Here is a 13,108-nt window from a genome sequence, read left to right as displayed (position 1 = left end):
GGTTCCATTAACAGGCCAATAAATAAGATTACAGTTAATTTAAAAAAAATGAAAATATAAGGGTATTTTTTCTCTTATAATAACAGTAAACAGATTCACAACAATGTCAATTTCAAGAAAGCAGACAACAGTTAATTAGCCAATAACAGTACAGCATCAATGATATTGAATATATGCCACTTTTAACTCAAATATAAAGGCACAGAACCAGGACATAGGAGCACAGAACCAGGACCGTTTTTCTTATCACCAGCACAGCGTCAGGACAATTCCGTTTAACGAACTTGCACGACTTTTGCAATATAATATTGTTGTAATATACTTTGCATGGTACTTATGACGCATCAGAGAAAAATTAAGCAACAAAACAGTCGTTTTATTGCCGTTCTGATACAATGTAAAAAAAAACCACCAGCACATAATCAGGACCCACCAGCACCTGACAGGACCAAATCACCAGCACAGAACGTTCTCTCGCAGGTCAACCATACCCACCGTGCATATGTGTGACAAAATCACAAATTCTTAAACTCTATCTCCAACACTGAAAGATGACAACATTATGTCATGTATGTACTATCAGACATCCTCCGCAGATAATTACAAAGAAAGAGTAAATTATTGGTGTTTTGAAACTGAAAATACATGTAGCATCTAAAACCATTTAGAACTATTTTCCCTTATTTAACTTGTCTCTGTATAAAACAAACCTAACCAATTGCATATAAAGAACGTCATGGGTTTTGTAGAAATGAACACCCGATATATTGGTTTGTTAAAGACAAAAAGACAAAGCCTAATGACTCGTGTATTTGTGCAATTTCTGTGCAGGTCATGGACGTTGATTGGTCAATAAACATTCTTCACAGGATATGCTCCAAATAGCAAAAGGGAAGTATTTGAATGATAATTCATAACATAATATAATTATATGTATCACATAATTGTGTAATTTACGTTAAAGTTTATTTCATTCTCAAAATGTATAGTTTAATCATAGTAACAGCATACCAGTTGTTGCAGATATCCAGAACTCTGAATTTGACTTCGAAGAATGTTTGCCCTAGACATTTGCAACCTGTTGAAAAGTAAGAAATTTTAAAACAACTATCACTACTAAAGCACACGTATATCATTTTGTGATTTCATATTTTTACGGGTAACGTTTTGGTGTATTTCTATTTATAGCGTGGTTCGTAACATTTCAAAAGATGTATTGATAGTGGAGTGTTGTCCGAACTATATAGTAAAGAACGGCATATGTGAACGTAAGTACAAGATTAACTACGATGCATGATAATTAATACTAGTTAAAAGAATTAATGAAAATATAAGAATGTAAGCCTCTACCAAATTTAGGTAGATCGGGAGTATTGTTTTAGCATCTCTTCTAGGTATGATGCAAAAATACCGTTCTGCTTTTACATATTTTGCCGAATATCATCCAAGACACAACAGAAACATCTAAATTCTATAATTTTGATTTTTAAAATAAACTAGGTGCCGTAAATAGTATTTCACAGTAAAAACAATCAATTGAATTTAATTTATTACAGGAAAACTTTTCAACAAATAAGCACCCCACCCCTAGGGCCAAGTGGCTAGAGGTATAGGGGTAGTGTTGAGATCTAAAAAATATGTTCAACCCCGACGCATTTTTGTACCTGTCCCAAGTCAGGAGCCTCTGGCCTTTGAAAGTCTTTTTGATTTTATTTTCTTATGTATAATTGGGAGTTTAGTATGACGTCCATTATGATAATCATGATTATCACTGAACTAGTATATATATTTGTTTAGGGGCCAGCTGAAGGACGCCTCCGGATGCGGGAGTTTCTTGCTGCGTTAAAGACCTATTGGTGACCTTCTGATGTTGTCTGTCTATGGTCGGGTTGTGGTCTCTTTAACACATTCTCTATTTCCATTCTCAATTTTATTCTCGACATGTTGCTTCAGTCTTCCGTCGTCGTCGTCGTCCATCGTCGTTTACTTTTAGAAAAATCTTCTCTGAAACTACGTGGCCAAATTTAACCATACTTGGCCACACTTATCATTGGGGAATATATTTTAAAAATGTGTCCGATTACCTGGAAAACCAACCAAGATTGCCGCCATGGTCAATTTACCCCATAAGGAGTTATTGCTCTCTATAGTCAATAATATTTAATTATTCATACATTTTTGTAATCGTTTACAAACGTCTTCTGCTGAAACAACTGAGACAAATTCCACAAAACTTGGCCACAATAAGAATTATAGAATCTAGTTAAAGAAATGTGTCCGATGACCCTCTCCGCCAACCAACATGGCAGACATGGCTAAGAATAGAACATAAGGGGAAAATGCAGTTTTTTTCTTACATCTCTGAAACAAAAGCAAAAGTATAACGGTTGCATTATTTCATGTATCATTTGTGAAGGAAAATATCAGGTGAGCAACACAGGCTCTTTAGGTCCTCTCATTCTTTTCTTTTGCTTAAGAAACTATGAAAGTAACTGTTATTGTTTCCTGTTTACAAATAAAGGCACCAGTACTATACCGCTGTTCAAAACTCATAAATCTATCGACAAAAAACAAAATTTGGATATCAAACTAAAACTGAGGGAAACGCATTAAATATAAGAGGAGAACAACGACACAACATTAGAATGTAACATACACTCTACAAACACACACACAAATTTGAATTTTCCGAAAAACTAAGGATTTTCCTATCCCAGGCATACAAAAAAAAATGTAGATTACCTTAGCTGTATTTGGCACAACATTTTTTGGAACTTTGGATCCGAAATTAATGCTCTTCAAACTTTGTACTTGTGTGGCTTTATAAATATTTTGATATAAGCGTCACTGATGAGTCTTATGTAGAAGAAACACGCATCTGGCGTACTACATTATAATCCTGGTAAGTTACATGATGGTGTATATATAATTAAACAAACATTTTGTTTAACTATAATTGATAGGGCGTGGTAAAATTTCACATTGAATGTGTTACAAAAAATTGAGTATATGTAATTAGAATTTATTTTAGGATTGTCTACCTTAGGAATAGCGTGGATGTTGCCAATACTTTCGGAAATTTGGTTCCTTTGTTTTTTTATTTAACCTTTTCTATTTTTTTAATTTTTTTTTTTAATTTGAGGTCTGCTGTGAACAAAGTTAATTTGGTATACTAGTATACATGTATGATGAGTTTATATAATTAAGAATGGAAATGGGGATTGATTCAAAGCGAGATCAAGCTGACAAAAGAGCAGGAAACACCTCAAGACCACCAATGCATCTTCAACACATCTTGAAGTTCCGCACCCAGAGTTGTGCTTACGATGACCCCTAAACAAAAATATGTTCTATTAGTTCAGGGAAACATGCCGTCAAACTTTACTACAAAACATAAAATTTAACTAAAACTCAAAACAAATACAAATCTGTCAAAGGCCAGATGCTCCTAGCTTGGTACAGGCTCAACAATTTGCTTGGGATAAACATGTTTTGTGAGATCTCGATTCTCCCAAATACCTCGAGCCAAGGGGGAATGAACAAACAAACAGCAATATGAGTAGTAAAACTCATTTTAAAAGAATTCCGAGTCTGATGTTAGAATATGTAACAAAATAAACTAAGTAAAATTTCAATGATACATAAATTAACAAAGGACTTGTAGCAGTTATCAATTACTGATATGCTTCCTCAAGACCTCAGTTAAACGGATTGAAAGATTATGTTCTCCATATGGGGGTGGAGTATCATACCGTAATAAAATATATAAGAAGACCATAACCCGTATCATGCCAACAACTGGTCCTGGAATAATGTGTCTTCAACACAGCGCGGTATGCTTCCGCTTTTATTTCTTATACAAAGACCCTATGTGTGAATCAATGTTAATACCAAAATATTCCATCTTTGATGACCGGACACACAGTATTGTTACTATATCCCTTCTCAGTAAGTCTGTTTAAAGATTTGTCTTTTTTGTATACATAGAATATCACCATCAAAGAATGGGTGTGAAATACCGGAAAGTATAAGATGTCTGCATGTTGATTTATATTTCATTGCCAACTTTTTTTTAAATGTGTTGACTAGTTTGTAATATCGAAAACCGTGCTATTTTTCAGAAATAGAGATATCTTTGTTGTTAAAATCAAATACATTTTTATAAACAGGTTGAAAATAAATAAGCATTATAACGCTTTTACATTTTTTTTCAAATTGAGTACAATTTCATTTTGTTGTTTGTTTGTATGTTTTAAGTAAACCATATTAAATTAACCCATCTTTCTACATTTTCCTTTAAACACGTTGGGGTAGGGGAGGAATTTATAAATTAGAGACTCATCAAAATTTTGGCTATAAATCATAATTGCAGTATACAAAAAATAACAAACAAAGAACGAACGAAAGACAGTGCCCATGAAAAACATATAGTCGGATGATTTTATTATTTTCTATAGCATGTCCAGCAGGAACTTACGGGAAGTCCTGTGATATTCCCTGTATACTTGGTCAGTATGGTACAATGTGCAACTCTACATGCAATTGCAGTTCAGCTCAGGTATGCAACAATATATTTGGATGTGTCTGTCCAAAGGGATTAACAGGAAACAAATGTGATAGAGGTAATATTGTAACAGATACATTTACTTTTGAGGAATGTAGTCCCTTACTTCAATTATATGTTAAGAATATAAAACAACAAAGTTTAAAACCGAAGTTAGCAAATTCAGATTCAAATTAACGTTTTCATTCGCTATTGAGAAATTTTTTTCTCAGTACTGATTTGTTTTAAAAAGGGAAGTAACACCACTACTAACCGTGTATGAAATAAGCCCCGCCTCTCTTTTACCTAATATGGAAAATAAAGGGACGTTACACCACTAATAACCGTGTTCGAAATAAGCCCCGCCTCCCTACTAACCTAATATAAAATATACACGAGGACGCTTTTAACCAATCATATTCCTAGAAATGTATAGGAGGTAAGATAAATTTGACTACAAGGATTGATTGAGAAACTTTAGGTTGTTTAAATGTTTCAGCTATGTCAATGATTGGACAAAAAAAAGACGTCATTATTATAAGTAGGCCCTACAACAGGGGTTCGACTAGGATGAAGGGCAAAATATGTTTAATGCCACTACAAAATTAGATCTTAATAGATAAGAACAGACATGTATCATAAGTTAAAATGTTACCTACTGTCGCCTCACAATTGTCGCAATGTTTGTTTAACATACGGAGAGTCTGACACTCTCTCTTCCTATCCGTGGCATTACATTTTAAGTCTCCAATCTGACCAAACGTAGCTGCGATTTATTCATGTTGCTCACGCAAATGGACGCCTTAATTTAGCAAGTTGTTTTAATGCCGTTCGGACGAATACCAACGATTTAGGAATTGGTCATTTCTTTTGAATATTTTGTTTCTCTTTTTTAAATGTACATATACAGTGGAATTCTTTTACGTGGTTTTTGTTGAGATTGATTTATCGTAGTTGTTTGCTTGGCATCAGTTGGCAAATATCTCATGCATATTTAGGATGAGAAAAAAATCAAATTACTAGATATATTTTAAATATTGGTCGACGAGGATTAATATCAAAAATTGTGACTGGCATTGTAAGATGAAGTAATGTTTAGATTAAAGTCCACGAAAGTATATCAAAGAAAAGCAAAGGGCCTTTTTCTAAAACATTGTTTTCACTTAGTTAAAAAAAATGTATGCACATTTTCCAATTATCCCGTTGTTCTGCAAATGTAAAATTTGAAGGTACTTATATGTTTATCTTTGAAGGTTTAATGATAAGGCGACTATTTTTGTTAGGATCACATATCAGGGATATAGACAATAACTGTTTAAAGTCTTTAAATATCGGCTGTATTTGTACGAGGCTAAGGAACAGGTGTAATGCGGGCTTTATTACTCCTGTTTCGAGCCGAAAGCAAAAGCTCACAGTACACATTTACGTGTGCACAGCTTTTCTCATGTTTCGTATATAGTACAAATAAACTCATCATAGATACCAGGATACAATTTTCTTCTTTACGCCAGACGCGTGTTTCGTCTACAAAGGACTCATCAGTGACGCTCGAATCAAAAACATGTTTAAAAGGCCAAATAAAGTACGAAGTTGAAGAGCATTGAGCACCGAAAATTTCTAAACGTTTTGCCAAATACAGCTAAGGTAATCTATTCATCAAATGTATTATATATTTCCCTAAAAAAATGTATTGTATATTGCTTTTTTACGCAACAATTTATGTCCGGCACTTGAAGCTTTAAATTAGTGGTTTCAATCCTAAATATTGTCTCTTAGTTTTTTCAAAGATATCTACATCGTTTAAACTAATAGGGGCCAAAAACAAGATGCTACGCAAACACAAATACTCACATTACTGCTTGCTCAACCTATACATGGGTATACCTACTTAAAATTAATAAAAAATACACCTTCATGAAGACTTTTTCCTGCATTTCTCGTCATATGAATATATTAAAGCAAGAAAATGCATTAGCGATCATGACAAAATAAAGAGATGGGGTATGATTGCCAGTGAAACATTTATCCACCAAAGTGCTCGGAACGCTAGAACTGTCTTATAGTGTAAACAGTTTTGTGTTGTCGCTTTGCCTTTACGTCCTGTCAATTCTTCTTCATGTTATGTGCAGGGGCCTTACTTTCCCGACACTGCATCTCTGTGTCATGCCAAATTTATTATTTGTTTTGTCAAACTATTGTATGATACGTCGTTTCTAAACTTTGTTGTGTGCAATTGGCATTACATTACACTGTAACTACCATGCATTATGTGAATACCTTCAATCTTTATTATCAACCACCTTTACTTTCTTTCATATTTTCTCTATGTTCTGTCTATTCTTCCTTTACGTACGTCAGTTGAAAATTGCGTCCTGTCTCGAATGTGATTTTTTTGCTGAATGTTCTAAACCTTTTGTTTTAATACATCTTTGTTCTATAAAGACCGCATGTTATTATTTTAGTCTAACTGCTTTATGTTGTTTTTATACATATATATCTCCAGTGAAAACATAATACATCATGCTATAGTTCATATACGTTTTGCGAACGATTGATACTCTCTGTAAGCATTCATTACGTCATGTACACATGCCTTTTACATCTTGTTCAAACACGTTATATATTATGTACAAACACTTGTAACGTTATGTGTAAACATTGTTTACGTTATGTGCAAACACCTATTACGTCATGTGCAAATGCCTATTACATTTTATGTAAACATCAATACCGATAAGTTCAAACACCTATTACGTTATGTATAACACTTATTTCATCATGTGCAAACACCTATAACGGTATGTGCAAATAGTATTGCATTAGGTGCAAACACCTATTACGTTATGTGAAAATGCCTATTACATTATGTCCAAACATCTATTACGTTATGTGGCAACACCTATTCCGTTATGTGCAAACACCTATTACGTTCTGGTAAACGCCTTTTTGACACATATCAAAACAAAACGCACCATTGATATATATATACACTTTGAAAATAAAGAAAATTACAAGTTTGAGCTATATAAAAAGCTGTTGACTGCTTCGCTATAAATATGTGTGCATCAGATTGTTGATTTAGTATTGGAAATGTGGTATTTTTAGATATAATTGATTGATATAAAAGTGCTATATAAATTTATTTCATATCGTTGAGATTAAGATTGTCTTATTGGATTAAAAGGGGTCACATGACATTCATTATTCTTCAGTAATAAATTCCATCGGTCATTAACAGAAAAAAACAGATCAGAAAACCGTTCGTTAACAAACTTTTACATGATAATGACCGGTGGGGCGTGGTTTCCGTCTGATAATGACCGTTGGGGAGTGATTTCTCTGTTAATGACCGGTGGGGCGTAGTTTCTCTTTTTAGAGAGATGTATAACTTTTATTAAACATGTTCATCTTTTTAATATATGATTATATTTAAGTTATTGAATTTTTTATTATATGTTTTCGTTAATTCTAAAATTAAAGATTGATTAATAAGTATTTATATAGTGCAAATTTGCACTAGCAGTATAACTACGACTGGTCGTCACTCTTTGCCATAGAAATCGTACAACTACTCGAGTTCGCTGTAGGCATTTTGAATTTATGAGAATTTTCCATAACATGGTTTCTCAATGAAATAAGCATAATAGTTCTTGAAAAACTGGTCATTATAGTGATACATGGACTGCCCGTAGGGCTGTGGTATTGACTGCGACAGCGATAATGACCTCCCCTTCGGCTCAGTCATTATCACTATCTTCTCGATGATATAGGAAATTGCTCAACAAGGTGCTTTAAACATTGACAATCACTCATATTCCAAAATATTTCAACAATGAGCATCAAAAAGCAAAAATGTATCAACTGTGCAACAGTTTTGAGGAGTTAACGAACAAAGATGAACACGTATTATATTTTCCTAAGGAGGATATACACAGACAAGGAAAATGAACATTGTTTGGGGTAATAACTCTTACAAAAAAAGTCCTCGGCTAAAAAGGATGAGTTTCAAAGCGTAATGTAAATGTTTGATATAATATTCAAAACATATAAAAGACATCTTGCGAAACCCCTATAAACTGCATGAAAAATAGTTGGTGGAAAATTTTAAAAAAATATAGTTTAAACAGAATCTATGGATCTTCCTACATATCAGAGGAAAGACCTAATAAACGGGTTGGAAATTCGGGAATAATGCCATGTATTTTAGATAAGCAAAGAGAGTATGCATAGATAAGGGGAGAAAACATGTTCCGCAAATGGATAAATTTGAACTCGATAATATTTTAGAGTTGTACTATGGGTTTTGTAACGAACAAAGAGTGCCACAGACCAGGCTTCGGATTAAACGTTCCCCATCAGACCACAAATCGACACATCCAGCACAACAAATAAACGCCTATATTTATCAATGGTTTTACTGTATTAACGGAAAGAGTCAAGGGCTCATCATATTTTTATAATCATTTACTCTTTGTGCTCTCCCCCCCCCAAAAAAAAATAATCTTATATGCCTATATTACTGAATTTAACATTTTAAACATAATGACGTCTAATGATCTTCTTTGGTATACGACAGTAATCCATGTGAAACTTGTATAGATAGCACAATAATAAGTTTTAGAATTTTGTTGCAGACATATCATATGAAGACAGTACCTTCACAATAATAATTTCTACTAGCATTCCGAGTAAAGCTATCATTATTGAAGAGACAACAGTAAAATACAATGGTAGGTAGACGCAACAATTTGTTAAGTCTAAATAATAGCAAAAGTAACTGCCATGTCATTTTCAATTAGCAGATTCAATTAAAAAAAATGTGATATATAGGTTGAGCAGAGGTCAATCGGCGCAACCGATGTCATCGAACAATTGATTCTTATTGTGACTTAATCATAAAGCAATGTGACATAAATGTGCACGATTTGGAAAGTTGTCTGTTAATTAGATGGTACCAGTTTAGGTGATATATTTGTAATAAACGTCAAATAAAAGTATACTCGCTATACCGTTTCTTTTAATTCTGATTAAGTTACAATAGTAATGCAAAGTTTCGTGAATCGTAGTTCTGTTTCTTTTAATAAAGGGGTAGGTTCAGTAAGACCCCTTTGTGGCCCCAAAATATAGCAGTTTCAGAAAATTGTGAAAATGTTATCTTTAAGCTATATTTTGGAAAGTAAAATGGTTCTGCTACATATATATGAGCTTTTTTTGACAATACAATGCACCAATATCGCGTGCTAGCATCATTATGCCATGCTAAATTACTGAAATATTCAAAATTTTAGCATTTTGGTTAATTTTTGGACGGTTTCCGTCTAAAATGAAAGTGGCCGCATTCGTGTTCATTCATAATATTGAAATGTAAGTTGTATTTAATGATAATACAAAACATAAATAAAGGTTGAGGATGAACACGTATACGGCCATTTTCAATTTTGACAAAAAACATCTGAAAAGTTATCTTTTTTGGCATATTTGATAGATTTTTCATATTTAAGCTTGAATCAGAGCGTTTTTAATGACTAAATCAGTTAAAATCTTTCATATAGATTAATCGAATCAATTGAAATAGACACTTAAGTGTATAAAAAATGTTGAAAAACTTTCGTTAGATGAACCTGAAATTTGAGGCCAAAATTGGCCCTTACCGGACCTACACCTTTTACACTTTTATATCTACTGACAGAATAAATTGATTTCACCTTTGTAGGATCATCAAATATGGATTGGCTTTTGTATACACTTTGTATAGCTGGCGTTATAGTGTTGACTGCGTTTACTCATTTATTGCGTTCTTACCAACAGCGAAAATCAACTAAAAGATCTAAAAGCGGAAAAGTAGTTTGGGAATCGACTACAACTTCTCCGTATACTGGCACTTACGACGAAATTGACGAAAATGTATTAACAGATAACACGTCAGGTTTATGCGTGACAGCACAGAAATCTAGAATGGAAGCTGTATACTTTGTTCCACAAGAACGTACTTATAGCACAACAATCACTGGACAAGTTAAAACAGATTATCTTGATCCTGTTTTCGAAGCTGAAATAGAAGAAGGTGAGAAATCGGAGGATCAAACTTTAACTTGCTCCTTGTCTATAGTTCCAACAGGTACCGAAAGTGTAAGTTCTTCTACATCTAAGGAAAATACGCATGAACATTTACATGGAAATAGAGTACCAGTGACGATTCATCAGTTTATCGAAAGTTCGTCGGGTGTTGATGAAGATAATACCGATAATAAATGTTCTCATACGTATCAATCCCTACAAAAAGAGAGTCAGATTTCAAGTAACAAGTATGAACAACTCCAAAACCCAGATAGTAAGATCGCAGATAATTCAAAATTACAGGCAGTTTCTCAGTTTATATATGGAACCAATGAACTTACAAATGTAATAAACAAATATGCAGGATCTGACAAAACAATTAACAGTTGTGATGAAAATCCGTCAACTCACGACAAGCTGATGAAAGGCGACGAAAATTCTAGTGCTGATTTTAGTTTTAAGAAACTCCAGTAAACTAACATTCAAACAAAGCTTTCTGTTTACAAGTAACAGTAGTAACGCAAACAGTTATGCTGACGTAAACCTTTGTTACAAAATATTAATTTACAAACAAAAAGGATAAACGTAGTTTTCCGATGTTCGTGTTTCATATAAAACCATTTGGATATGCAAATTTGAATAAAAATCAAAATTAAGGTAATTGCATGAGCATCTCCTGTTATGCTTGTATCACCTGCCATGTACATTCACGCTAACATCCGACTCGGACTTCTCTTGAACTGAATTTTAACGTGCGTATTGTTATGCGTTAACTTTTCTACCTTGGCTAGAGGTATAGAGGGAGGGTTGAGATCTCATTATCATGTTTAACCCTGCCGCATTTTTGCGCCTGTCTCAAGTCAGGAGCCTCTGTCCTTTGTAAGTCTTGTATTATTTTTAATTTTAGTTTCTTGTGTACAATTTGGAGTTAAGTATGGCGTTCATTTTCACTGACCTAGTTTATATATTTGTTTAGAGGCCAGCTGAAGGACACCTCCGGTTGCGGGAATTTCTCGCTGCATTGAAGACCTGTTGGTGACCTTCTGCTGTTGTCTGTTCCATAGTCGGGTTGTTGTCTCTTTGACACATTCCCCATTTCCATTCTCAATTTTAACAATGTTTAAATTAAAAAGATGATCAGGATTAGGAAACACTCGGAAAAATAGCTAGACTTATCTGGTATTTTAAGAGCGCTTTGTTTTTTTACTTAAACGATGTTAATGGTTACGCGCTTAGTCGCTTAATCCATTTGTTACTTACATAAACAATTATCTTGTGTGTCAATGTTGACATCATTCATTTAAACAATAAATGTGCAAAATAGTCATTTAGTCGTTTGTCGTTAGTCAGATGTACAAACAACACATTTGCTTCTGCATCTGTCATTTATTTAATTGTTTAAAACTTTTCGCTCATTTCTGGTCATTCTACGGAAGCCGTAAGGGGACACACAAAACATTAGAAAATATTTTTTTCAAATTCGAGATCACGATAAAACATTACCGTTTCACCAATCTCGATAAAAATATATCGTTATCTCGATAAAATGAAATTGTTATATCGAGATATCGGATTATTAAATCGTTATCTCGGATTATTAAATCGTTATCTCGATTTATTATATCGAGATCTCGATTTAGATCTCGGATTATTATATTGTTATCTCGGTTGAATATATAGTTTCGTTTTCTCGAGATAACGATATAATAATCCGAGATCTCGATATAAGAGTTTCGTTTTCTCGAGATAACGATATAATAATCCGAGATATCGATATAACAGTTGCGTTTTCTCGAGATTATTAAATCGTTATCTCGGTTTAATATATCGAGATCTCGATAAAAAATCTATCGTTATCTCGAGAAAACGAAACTGTTATATCGAGATCTCGGATTATGGGCTGACGGGTCGCAGAAGTTCACTCCATTATTCAAAATAAGCTATTTTATGATGTTCACCCTTATTTCTATTTTTAGGTCCTTGGTAACTCCTCTAATATGCGTTGCAGGACATATTGACTATATTCCTTTTGTTTGTCTATTAATAAGCTTTCGAATAAGGTCTAATGTATATCTGTATAGGGTCTGAAGGGTCGCAACAGTCCATTCCATTATTCAAAATATCCCATTCATTATTCAAAATTGGCTATTTTCATAATTTTCACGCTTATTTTGGCATGTAGGTCTTCTGTAACCCCTCTAATGGTCATTGCGGCAAAATGGACATGTTATATCTATGAATATGGCATGAAAAACATCAAAGGTACTGTGAAAATAAAAAATGGTAACGTTGAGTATTTTAATATATTTATATGCTTTGGTAGTCAGGTTTTCCATACATTGAACCAAGGAATTTCGGTTAATAATAGCTAGGGAAATCCACTAGTTTATTGTCCGAAACTAAATAAATGAATGAATTAAGTTAAAATTTTTAAAGAGTGCTTTGCATTTTTGTTTCTGATATTAATTTGAATATTTGTAAGATAACATCAGAATGACGAATTCAGAA

At 33.4% G+C, this 13,108-nt stretch overlaps 1 protein-coding gene across 1 annotated transcript; it reads left to right on the top strand.

Annotated features, from left to right (window-relative positions):
* Window positions 1–965: 965 nt before the first annotated feature.
* On the top strand, window positions 966–11,927 carry LOC143075914 (uncharacterized). The gene is made up of 5 exons (XM_076251497.1): window positions 966–1,088; window positions 1,189–1,268; window positions 4,458–4,622; window positions 9,178–9,273; window positions 10,257–11,927. The coding sequence occupies exons 1-5, from the start codon at window positions 982–984 to the stop codon at window positions 11,072–11,074; spliced, it is 1,266 nt and encodes a 421-aa protein (XP_076107612.1). The 5' UTR covers window positions 966–981; the 3' UTR covers window positions 11,075–11,927.
* Window positions 11,928–13,108: the final 1,181 nt, after the last annotated feature.

Source organism: Mytilus galloprovincialis, chromosome 5 (assembly GCF_965363235.1).
Source record: "Mytilus galloprovincialis chromosome 5, xbMytGall1.hap1.1, whole genome shotgun sequence".
NCBI classification, from domain to species: domain Eukaryota; kingdom Metazoa; phylum Mollusca; class Bivalvia; order Mytilida; family Mytilidae; genus Mytilus; species Mytilus galloprovincialis.
The sequence above is the reverse complement of the archived record's forward strand: the minus strand, read 5'-3'. Positions and strand labels throughout refer to the sequence as shown.

Excerpts from the sequence above, each read along its gene's own strand:
- LOC143075914 (XM_076251497.1), top strand. The coding sequence starts at position 982 with ATGTATAGTTTAATCATAGTAACAGCATACCAGTTGTTGCAGATATCC. Across the intron at positions 4,623-9,177 it reads AGGAAACAAATGTGATAGAG|ACATATCATATGAAGACAGT; the intron begins GTAATATTGTAA and ends ATTTTGTTGCAG. Across the intron at positions 9,274-10,256 it reads GACAACAGTAAAATACAATG|GATCATCAAATATGGATTGG; the intron begins GTAGGTAGACGC and ends TCACCTTTGTAG.